This window comes from Thalassophryne amazonica, chromosome 6 (genome assembly GCF_902500255.1).
Source record: "Thalassophryne amazonica chromosome 6, fThaAma1.1, whole genome shotgun sequence".
In the NCBI taxonomy this organism is placed as follows: domain Eukaryota; kingdom Metazoa; phylum Chordata; class Actinopteri; order Batrachoidiformes; family Batrachoididae; genus Thalassophryne; species Thalassophryne amazonica.
Window position 1 is genome coordinate 40,793,571 of NC_047108.1, and position 12,214 is coordinate 40,805,784.

At 39.0% G+C, this 12,214-nt stretch overlaps 1 protein-coding gene across 1 annotated transcript in view; it reads left to right on the plus strand.

The window, feature by feature from the left end:
- taz (tafazzin) overlaps positions 1 to 11,993 on the plus strand; it is a 29,143-nt gene extending 17,150 nt beyond the window's left edge. The window contains 7 exon segments of the mRNA XM_034172049.1: positions 749 to 796; positions 799 to 828; positions 931 to 972; positions 3,140 to 3,202; positions 3,529 to 3,581; positions 8,917 to 8,994; positions 10,682 to 11,993. Coding sequence (XP_034027940.1) covers positions 749 to 796; positions 799 to 828; positions 931 to 972; positions 3,140 to 3,202; positions 3,529 to 3,581; positions 8,917 to 8,994; positions 10,682 to 10,783 — 416 coding nt within the window. The 3' untranslated portion in view covers positions 10,784 to 11,993.
- Positions 11,994 to 12,214: the final 221 nt, after the last annotated feature.

Genomic DNA, 12,214 nt, shown 5'->3' on the forward strand with positions numbered 1-12,214 from the left:
CTGTTTATTTTGTCATATAAAACTGCAGTGGTGGGCACAGCTAACCAAAAGTTAGCTTTGATAACTGCTGATCACGAACTGAAAAAGTTATATTTTATAACGCTAAACTGATAAACCGCCAAAATATTTATCGGAAGCTACAGCTAACCGATCACTTTCAGTATTGTCTCTGGTACACTCTCAGCTACAAACAGCTGATTTTGAGTTTAAACACAGCCAACGCTTCTGATAGAATCAAAGGCGATCACAAACCCAAACTGAAATTGGAGCAACTTTAACTTTTGACGACTATACTAAATTGACCTTTGTCACCATTTTGCTGTTTTAACCCCATAACTCCAGGACATTCCATCATAGATAGTCCAAACTATGCCTTTTTGAATCGTTATGATCAGACAAATAATGTGATTATAGTTTTCAACATTATTGGAACATTTTTAAATTTTAACTTCTGTGTAATTCTTCATTGACCTCTACCTGCTACAGCTACCACCCTGGGATGGTTATCATACATTTTTGTGTAGGCCATGGTACACTGAGGCTGGATTCTAAGTGTCGTTTGGTCCACCTTCAATGGTACCGAAAACCTGCTTGGCCTATGGACTATTGTAGAAACTTTCCATAATTTACCACCACCCTTGAAAAATATCAGCTACCTATTTTATAAACACTACCAAATCTAGAGTCCATGGGATTCCCACGGGCAATAATGCTAGTATACCATAAACAAGTATTGCATTGTGTTTAGGTGATGGTGTGTATCAGAAAGGTATGGATTTCATACTGGAGAAGTTAAATGGAGTGAATGGGTTCACATTTTTCCAGAAGGTATGCTACATACACTTCATATTGTACTCTGCCTGTTGTTTCATCCTTCTCAGTTCATTTAGTTTGTTACAGTAAAAATAGCGCCTCTTTCTCATTTAACAGGCAAAATCAACATGACTGAAGAATTCATAAGGTTAAAATGGGGTGAGTCACCAGCGTGTTGTGAGTCATTGTCCAAAAAAAAGTATTTATATATGTGTGTGTGTGTGTGTATATGTGTGTGTGTGGTGTGTATGTATGTATGTATGTATGTATGTATGTATATATATATATATATATATAATATATATATATATATACTGTAATACTGTATTTTCCAGACTATAATTCACACCAGAATAGGAGTCGCATCTGTCCAAATGTGTCATGAAGGGAAAAAAGTTGCACCAGTCTGTCACATTTATTTTTTAAAGGTGGTGCTGCCGCTTCATGCAACAATAAGTAAATGAATTAACTGGCACATTATTTATAATACGAACATCACAGTAGCAAGCAGAAGCTAATGAGATAAGTAATGTTATTGTACGGGCACAAAACTCAAGTAAAACTGATTCTTGTCACCATTAAACAGACTGTCATAGATGAGGTAAACATGAAGGTTATTTATTTCTTATTACTCATTATTTATAATTCAACACTGCATTAGTGATCAGAAGCTAATGAGCTAATTAACTCCACACAGCGCATACCCGAGTGAGCTGCTTCTTTTGCTACTGAAAGATGATCATATCTCAGGTAAATGTGCAATGTAATTAAACGTTTGAAAACTCTTTTGGAAAATAAGATAACATTGACGTACCACCTTAGCCTAGCTCACCTGCTGTTAGTATTCTTGTTGTCTCACACAGACAGAACAAGTGTTGTTCCCAAGTCGTATGAAAGATATATTTCTTCTTTTTATTACAGAGCATGGTCCTCTTAGTTGAGAGCATGAAGTATTACATTTACCTGTTCCGTAAGACACAGATAGTCTCTGTCATTCAGATCTTTCTGTTTTACGACAGTTAGCTTCCAGCTTGATGTGTTACTGCCACCTTCTGCTCTAGAGTGTGAATCACAATACCTCATTCAGTCTATGGGAGCAGCGTGTCACAGATGTAAAATGGTGGCATCTTCAGAATCAGAATTCAGAATCGCCTTATTGTCATTGTAATTTGCATTACAACGAGATTTGAGTGCAACTCCAAAAAGGTGCGAGTAATTTTTAGCCAAATAAAAGATAGTGAAATTTAACAGTAAATTATTCAGAGTATACTCGTATGTACAACTAATATAAACATAAGGTAAAATAAAATAAAATAAAATGAAATTTGGACTAAGTGATATAAAACGTGAAATATATACACGGTGGAATCATACTGCACGGGAATATTGCACATGGTTTACAGATATTGCACAAGAAACTTGAAGGTGCGGATTAGAGTGATTTGTTTTTGTTCAGTGCAGTGATGGCTTGGGGAGAAAGCTGTTCCTGAGTCTGTTTGTCCTAGTTTTGATTGACCTATACCGTCGGCCAGCGGGTAGTAGGTCAAATAGGTGGTTGCTGGGGTGGGATGTGTCTTTGCAGATGCTGGCAGCTCTGCTGAGGTAGCGAGAGCTGGCAATGTTTGCCAGGCTGGGCAGAGAGCAACCAGTGATCCTCTGGGCTGTTTTGATCACCCTCTGTAGCGCTCTCCTGTCTGCTGCTGTGCACCCCCCGTACCACACTATGATGCAGTGCATCAGGATGCTCTCGATGGTGGCTCTGTAGAACAACACTATGGCCACATCTTATGGCCATAGATGATAATGTAGTATTTTTCATATACAAGTTGCTTGTAGAATAAAAGTCACAGGACTCCCCACACTGTTTTTTTAAACAAAACAAAACAAAAAAAAACGCTATGTAACTTGTAGCCTGAAAAATTGTGGGTGGGTGGGGAAATTGTGGTTTTAAACCATCATTATGTGGACATTTTGGCTGGTCCTCACAACTTCAAAGGGCTGTTAGGCTGTGGGGTAGAATTCATTTTAGGTTAGGGTTAGGCATTTCTCTTGTGGTTAGGGGCTATGGAATGCATTATGTCTATGAATTGTCCTAACAAGTATAGAGATACAAATGTGTGTGATAGATAGATAGTTAGATAGATAGATAGATAGATAGATAGATAGATAGATAGATAGATAGATAGATAGATAGATAGATAGATAGATAGATAGATAGTAGTTATTCAACCTTTAGGATATGTGGCAAGATAAAATCCTAGTGATGTTTTGTTAAAAACTCTGGATTAAATAACAAAAACAACAAACATGTTTCTTTACATTTTAGGTGTGGGCCGACTTATAGCAGAGTGCCGCCTTAATCCTGTTATCCTGCCACTCTGGCATGTTGGTGAGTTGCCCTCCTGACACAATAAACACCAGAAATTATTTCACTGTTATTCCATTTATTTTCTTAGTTTTTATTTATTTATTTATTTGTTTGTTTGTTTGTTTGTTTGTTTTTGAAATACAAGCTATGGTGTATAAACAGATCAAATCTTTTGGGAAACTTTGGAAAGTGAGTCTGGTTTGGAATAAGTGGATGGTGTATCAAAATAAAGAGGTATAGCTAGCATTATTTTGAAAAATTAACATTGAAACGTAGACTACTCCATCACTACAATGTTGGTATGGAGTGAATGCCTTTGTTTTAATTGGGTTACATCTTTTTCTCAGGTCTGAGTGACGTTTTGCCCAATGTTGAGCCCTACATTCCACAGACTGGCAAGGTAGGAAACAATGGTTGTAGCCTTAGGCCCTCTATACATATAGTGTGTTTTTTTTTCCTCCTTTTGTGCCAGCTTCTTTATTGGAGTTTGTCTCAGTGAGAATGAAAACTGCCTTCTGGAAAAAACACTACACCCAGCATCTTTGTTTTGTTTTTCCCAGACCAGAATGCTTTTTTGTGCATTAAGTCAAAAATCCCTGAACTTTTCAGAAAGACACCGTGACATCACTGCATCCCCTTTTCAGAAAACTGGCAGAGCAGAGGTTTATTTTAGCTGATTTTATTTAAAATGTATCACAATAGAGACAAAAAAAAAACTATGTATGTTGGACAGATGATTGATTCTTGCTGAAGGTGAGTACTTTTATTGCTGTACATTATAAGCTAGCCATTGGCTGTTTTATTATTGTCGTAGAAACAAATCTCAGACTCTGGCTTTTTTTTTTTACACCCCCCCCCCCCCACTGAAAATGTTGGAACCACTGGGTTGAAACATTTGTGGACTCTCTCAGCTCTATTCTCCCAGGGGTGGAAAAAAATGCTATATGGACAAGGGGCCTAGGCAGCATGTTGGTTTAAGTGCTGAACTTGGAGATATATTCTCTTTTTATGGGAGTGACATCCATGTCTCTGGGACCTCTGCCTTGGAGATCAAGAGAGGCATGGGAATAACTAACAGATTCATGAGGTCACTGGTCAGAAGAGTTTGGCAATGCAAATACTTAACAAAAATAAACGTCCAAGTCTTTTGGCTCTTGGTGTTTCCTATCTTATTGTATGCAAGCCAGCAAATTACAGCGATGACTGAAAGTTTTTGTGGCGACTTCTCGTCATTGGATCCTTGAGTATTGCTGGAATAACTTTCGAACACCAGCAGCTGTGTGTGTTTCTTCAAGTAACAAGTTGCGTCAGTAAGGGCATCTAGAGTAAAACTTGCCAAATACCAATGCGGATCTGGTTGTATCTGCTGTGGCAACCTCGAACAACAACAAAAAAACAGGAGCAGCCGAATGGGACAACAAGCCAAAAAATGTTCCATGTAGCGGGAAAAAAACAAATCTGTGACACTGATCTGTTACATTTATTTTTGAAGCAACACTTAATGCACAAAAAGCAAAATGACATAATCGCTGCATTATTTATTCATAATTCAAACACCATGTGAAGGAGCAGAAGCTAATGAGTTAAATAATGTTATTATAAGAGGCATAAAATGCAAGTAGAGTGCTTTTTGCCATTGGCAGACTATCATAGTGAGGACAAAGTGCAGTGTTATTAATATTGAAAAAATCTGCTCTTATTGACAATTCAACCCACATTAGTGATCAGACGCTAACAAGGTAATTGTTATTGTATGACGCACGTAAGATTTGCGTCAACTGCTTCTTTTGCCTCTGAGCAGATGATCATAGGTAAGATAAATGTGCAATGTATTTAAATGTTTGAAAACCTTTGTGAAGCATTTGTAAAAGATAAGTCTTGTTTCAGATTTGCTTGCTAATCTGCCATTGCTGTTCTTGTCTCACAAACAAGTGTTGTCCTGAGTACTTTGAATGTTAAATTCCCTTTTTTTATTCCAGAGAATGGTTTTTAAAGATTGGAGAGCATGATTTCTTAAATTTCCTCATTCTCCTGGAGAGGATTGTTTCTCATTCAGGTTTTCTACTTCAGAGTGTGATCACAGTACTTCATTGGGTATACACTACACAGGAATAGCTTGTCACCATAGATTATATAAATACTGGACAAATCCTCTGTGACTTCATCCATAGGTTGCTATAGAGACCGAAAAGAGCTGTTTGGAAGCCCAAAAATTGCTACTCTGGCTGTCACCATTGTTGGCATTGCTTATTCTGCCTGTGTCACATCCAAACCCATATTTGGATACAGAGGTGTAGAATGGGCAGGACCCTATTATGTAACCTGGGCAGGACAGATGAAGCCCGGACACTCTCACATCTTTGAGTTTCATATCTGTTTGCTTTGTGTGGGCATTAAAAGTTATGAAACCACTATTTCCTCAGTCATTATGGATTAATGGGACCTAATATAATTGAGTTTCTGATAGCTGCTAAAATTATAAAGGAAAATCATGGAAATCATCAGGGTGCCAAACTTTTGCAGACAACTGTAGCATTGCAGCTAATGGCCTCTGTTCTGCCTGAGCTCGGCTCACAGCGACAACATACTAAATCTCACTCAAAACAATCATGCCTCTAATTATGCATAGCTTAATAGCTTAAAATCTGCTTTCGGCTGCGCCTGTTAAGGGTCACCACAGCAGATCAATCATTACATCTCACCCTGTCTTCTGTATCTTACTCTGTCACACAACCACCTGTGTGTCCTCCCTCAGCACATCATAAACCTCCTCGTTGGCCTCCCTCTTCTCCTCCTGCCTGGTGGCTCCATCCTCAGTATCCTTCTCCCTATATACCCTGAGTCCCTCTTCTGCACATGTCCAAACCATCTCAATCTCACCTCTCTGACTTTGTCTCCAAACTGTCCCACCTGAACTGTTCTCCGTTATGTTCATTCCTAGGGCCCCTTCACACATAGTGCAAATATGTACAACTCAGGCGACACCCCTCGGAACAGCTCATATGAGGGAACCACGCAGACATTGCACCGACGGGCAGGCATGCACGATGCTGGTGTGATGGTTCCTGCACACAGAACACAGTGCCAACAGCTGCAGGAAAAAAGTTTATGTTTAACAAACCATTTTTCTAACTTAGAATGCAAATATGAATTGTAAATTTCAAAAACATATGTAAAATTTGTATATAAACAGAGTTATATGCAATTATTTACATTAAAATACAAGAAGTGCTTCAGGTTTTTTTTGTACGACTATTTACAAAACAATCAGATGCACCTAAATTATATTTGTGCCACTCAGAAAAACAATTACAGTCCTGTGTTGAACATAACAGGCCTGACACTTCCTCCTGTTGTCCATCAGAGGCAGCATTGGGCCCCTGGAGGCTTTTTTTTCCCCCCCTTCTCTGAGTGATATCTATGTGGAGTTGGTGGTTTTTATTGATGATGTCATGTGTTTGCACCAATCGAAAAAGGGGCACCAGCTAGAGATGTTAAAAGGAGACAGATGCTCATGTGTGCATGAAGGCAGCATACATCCACATCCAAATATGTGGGTCTGTGAACATTGTATTTGTCATTTGGTGGAAAAGCACAAGTAGTTGTTGGGAAAGGCATAACCAAAGCCAAAGGGAAAGTCGTGGTTTTGTTTCACATTATTTTCTGAGCAGAGAGAAGAAAGAGTGAGCAAACCTCCTGTGCGTGCGAGTGCTCGCCAAAGTGATCGCATGGAGCGGCACTCCACATTAACATAACAATTCAGGGAAAAGACTGCAGAAATTATTAATCATTATTGAGGTTTTACTGGGTCTATCAACAAAATTTAAAAAACTGGTATGTAGGTTGAAGTCTGTACTTTCAACAAACATCAAACTGAAAGTGTGGGGAATTTGATGGGAGCACTGCTTAATTGGTCATGTGACTTCAACACGGATACGCAAAGTACTACTCCAGAGGGTTAAAAAGCATTGTTACATGCCACAGTGCCATATTTACATTATATAACATTATGTTACAGCCACAATGCCACACAATTCATTAACTTTATAATGTGTTGTAATTAGTCTGCCAAACCTTTGGGTGGCGGTACTGATTAAAATTCTATCCAATCTGGAGCCTTATTCTCTTGTCATCACGTCCACAAAAACTAAAAACATGGCGCCAACCTCGTTCGTGTGGATTGATAAGGAGACGGAATTACTTCTAACCGTAGTTTTAGAATACAAAGTTAACATATATGCACACAAAAAGTGCCTGGACAATGGACAATACCAACACTTGAGAGCAGCCATGTAACCCAGACGTTTAATACTGCCATGAACACTCCTGGCCAGTAGATGGCAGTAGCGGCCTTTGAAAAAATGTCAAAACAAAATTCCAGATAATCCGTGTCTGCTACATTTAAGATGCGTGGAATTAACAAACGCAAATACACTAACGTCTATAAACCCAGAGAATATATTCCCGAAAACATATATCTGATATTTCACTTTATAAACTTCAGACATGACAATAATTTTAAATAACTTGTCTAAAATGAGTGGTTAAAATTTGAACCATAAGTTAAACATGTATGCCTCTGGATGACTTGGTGACATTGCGATTATATTAGTATGGTGTTAAAGGAAATTACTTTTTTTGGTCACCAGTTCTCCTTTGCTTACAGACGATAGAGTGGTTTCTGTTTGCAGAGGGTAGAACAACATGCCTATTAGGAAACCTCTAACAGGTAGGTCTCAACAGCTTTAACAGTTTTAAAAATGTTTTTCACTGTTCAACTTAGTTTAGTACGTTATCGGTCTAAAAGTTATCGGACGGTAATTCATCGGAAGATAATTAGTCCGATGATGGTTTTTAAATTTATCTAAAAAGATAATCCGATAATGAAAACATTGTCTTCGATAATTATCTGTTATCGGATTATCGGAAGTGTGCCCACCACAGCCTCAAGGTGTACTGATACGAGCATGTTGTTCCACCGGCTGCCACTTGCTCTGCGCTGGACGCTGTATATATAAAATAATTATTTGTGACGGATTAATCATTTTTTCTGCAAATTGGCTGTTGAAAACAGCTCTATTAGTATCCGGAATGACAGAGGAGGCTGCAGCCAGAGCCGTACGTGCGCACCTAACTACCTGCAGAAAACATTTTGAACCGTCTAAAAAGGTAATTATTTGTCATGTTTAGATTGTCATGGCTTGATAAAACAGTTGCATGTTTTTCCTTCTTGTGTGCTGCTGTTAAAGTATATTTATAACAGATTGAACTTCTTGTTACAATCCTTCAGACGAGCTGTGCTCTGATGTGATCCGCTGACGTCACTACTCGCTCTGTTCACTTCTTTAGTCCACTTGATGAGCTGCACGTAGTGTTGGAGATTAGATTGCGCCACATAGCATGACATTTGAACCCCCCCCCCCCCCCCCCCCCCCCAAAAAAAAGAGATCACCAGCCCTCGCGGCAAAAACATCAGACCTGCCCACCTGGAATTGTGCCAGTCCTCCTGATTAGCCACTCCAGGCTTGGTTCTGTGGTGTGGTGGATATGGTGATATATGGTGCTAATGTATTCTCACAGACCTGTCTTGACTTGATCTCCTAACTTTGAGCTGAAAAATGTCCTGTTTTTCTTCCATTTCACAGTTAAGCAATAGTGGGATTCAGTAAACTATGATCCAAACTTTCTCACATTTTTTGTTTTTAGAATAACTGTACCTGGTTATTTGCTTTCAGAAAATCACAGTCCTTGTGGGGAAACCTTTCACTGTGAAAGACCTCGTTGAATCCCTTCGAGCACAAAAAAAGAGCCAGGTAAGAATATGCTGATGTGCCAGTGCTATAATGTAACAAAGTAAAAATACTTTGTTAAAGGGTAAGTTTGACATTCTTCAGCTTTGGCTCTGTTCTTAGAAGCTGTGGGGTTCACCTTTCACTCAGGGCATAAACGACTTTAATCATGTGCAGTACTGATTTAGAATGTAAACATCAGTAGCTAACCAGCTATATAATGTAATGTGCGGCGTAAGATAAAAAAAAATACTCTGTGAACCAGTTCTTGTTGCCACTGAAGAGGTGAAAATGTCTGGTAGCATGCAGAAGACCATGCAGATATTTACCTCACTAAAGAAACTTTTTTTTATTATTTAAATGATTGATAATGCCGTTAGCCACTTACCTTAGCCTCAGTCATCCAGCGGCACTGCCCTGTCCACCGAGTCTTTACAAGTCATTTGCTGATGAGCCCCTTTTAGCTTGCCCCATGTTCAACAGTACATCAGTGTAGCTTCAGTTCACATTTATATTGTTATTGCCAGTCAGCACTCTAATCTCCTGTGTGTCATATCTCTTTCAGCTTTGTCATAAACACACAAGTGCGAGTAAGCACATGAGAGCATGCTTGGCAAGGGAACGGCAAGGTTCAGTTATTGGGTTGACTACTGTTTGAACAGTGAAAAATAGATGCTGTTGAAAATTCCATTAGGCCACTTTAAATGGAAATAAACTGCTCCTTGCCACACCCCCTCTCATTTTTGAAAAGGGCCATCTGTTTTACAGACTGTGTGACCATGACTCAGTTGCTGTACTTATATGAAGGATGCTATTCAGAAAGGAATCACTAAAAATGATACACGTTTATTTGCGTTGATCTAAGCCAATGGTGTCCAAAGACATTCTAGAAATGGCCAAGAGGCTCCAGGTTTTCTTTGCAACCACTGACTCCAGCGGGTGATTTCACTGATGAACTCATCCCATCTGCTCAGTGATGTTAATCAGTGAAATCACCTGCTGGAGTCAGTGGTTGCAAAGAAAGCCTGCAGCCTCTTGGCCATTTCTGGAATGTCTTTGGACACCACTGATCTAAGCAATTGCATTGCTCATTTTGACATAAACTCAAAGCTGTTTCTGTTTCTTCCCTCAGAATTTTATTTCAAAATTGGCCCCCGTTATTTTATTTTTGTTGCTCCAACTGCAGCAAGAGAGATTTTATCTGGATAAAGAGAGCAGCAGAATCATGCTGCGTCATTGTGTGCTTTGTACGTCTTCCTCTTTCTCCCCTTTGGACCAGACTCCGCTACAAGGACTGGTAGTTCATGTACATGTTCATGTTTTTGGCCATTAAAATGGTCAAGGTTTTCATTAATGTTTTTAAAATCATCATTGACAATTTACTTTGTTCCTTTCAGAGAAATTCTCTGAGGATATTTTGGAAATTTAATCATCTGAAAAGTCCTCAGGGTATGCCACCAATCTTGTGTCACTATGCAAATGAGCAATGTGCAGATAGTTACACCTGTGAAAAACAATTTGTTAATCATGTGTTTATATGGTGAGTAGGTGCTAGTGTTTTCCAGTCTAACAGAACTGCAAACCACTCTTGTTGATTCGACCTGACTTCTAATTAGATCCAGCTATTTCATTCTGATTTGAGTTTATGTGAGACAGTTCCATTCAAAAAATAACCAAAGCACACCATGCTGTTTTTTAAATTCTCTTTCAGATGGAAATGAGGAAGACTTTGACTGATTTTATCCAGGTGGAGTTTCGTAGACTGAAGGCTCAGGCTGAAATTCTGCACGGGCAGACACGCACCCAATCCTGAGTCCTACCCCTCAGTTTTACCTGCCACCCTCCTCACCTCCGAGATGTACCTCAAATCAAGAGGAGTACTTCAGTCTGAGGGAGTCTCACTCACAGGCAACTGCCTTATTGTTTGTATCCACTCCCCTTCTGTCCCCAGATGGACCACTGTAAACACGGCCTCACGGGAGATTTCGTTGTGAGGGGAAACCCTTTCATCCTCGGCTGTTTTCAGACCGTCAGTTGCGGGTTGGAAGAGGACCAGTTGTCAGCAAATCTGTATGTTTGTGGGCTGGACAGCGTTCCAGTAATGTCATGGATATGTGTTCCAGGTGATGAAAACACAGGACCTGGAAGCATCATGTTTCAGCACCTGTACGAAGCCACAGCTTCATACATCCAGAGATGTTTAACACGTACTGATTAATAACCAGCTTCCTGTAGATGATGGGGTGGAGTTATGGTCAAGATTGTAGAAGAAGCTGGTGGCCAGTACGTGTCAGTTCATTTTAGTGAAGCATGGACTGATTTGTGATTCAGTCATGACAAAACAAAAGGAAATGATATTTATGATAAGTGCACTTCATATATTTGACACTTGAATTCACATGAATCAGGGCTATGTCTGCCACTTCTCAGCTCTGGGGAAAAATGAGAGCTGTTGAATGTTTGTAGCCTCCAGACTTCATTTCCACAGCAGACTAAGTGTGACTTGTGTTTGGCTTTACTGTATTTCAGCAGAAACCGGTATCATCCGCCTGTTACTACAGTGTTTAGGGGACGTTCACATAAACTGGCTGTTTGTCACAATTCTAACTCAGAGCATGAATGATGCCCTTTTAAGCATGGAGGCATGGATGACATTTGAAGTTGAAGATTTATAATTAATTTAGTAAAGGAGATATTCTAAATTTAATAAACCAGAAATCCAGCACTATATCACATAATTTTGTTTGACAAAATGAGAATGATAAATAATTATTAAGTTTTTATCTCTGTAATGGTAAGTGTATCATTGTATGCAGGTTTATATTTTTCCTTCATGATGAGGTTTTTTTGGCATGACTGCTCAGTGTTTTCTGGAAATGCAATCTCACTCAGTACATTTGTAAATCTGATTGTTATGGATGTTAAATGTATATAATTTATTTTATCATAGAAGACTGGCTTTTATAAGGGAAATGTCACATTTCAATAATCTGATTTTATAAATGGACCTCAATACAGATGCAGCATTTCCTTTGTTTATGTGTTTGTGTTTATAGTCTCTATGAGACTGACCAAACAAACTTGATACATTTTTGATCATATAACCCTGAAATCTTGACTGCAAGAGATGAAAAGATTGGATTGGTATTTTTAACATGGTAAATATTTAAATGCAACAATAATTTGTGGTTGAGATGCCTTTCCAGAGACAACTTAATCAATGCTTAGTGAGATTGTGCAAGAT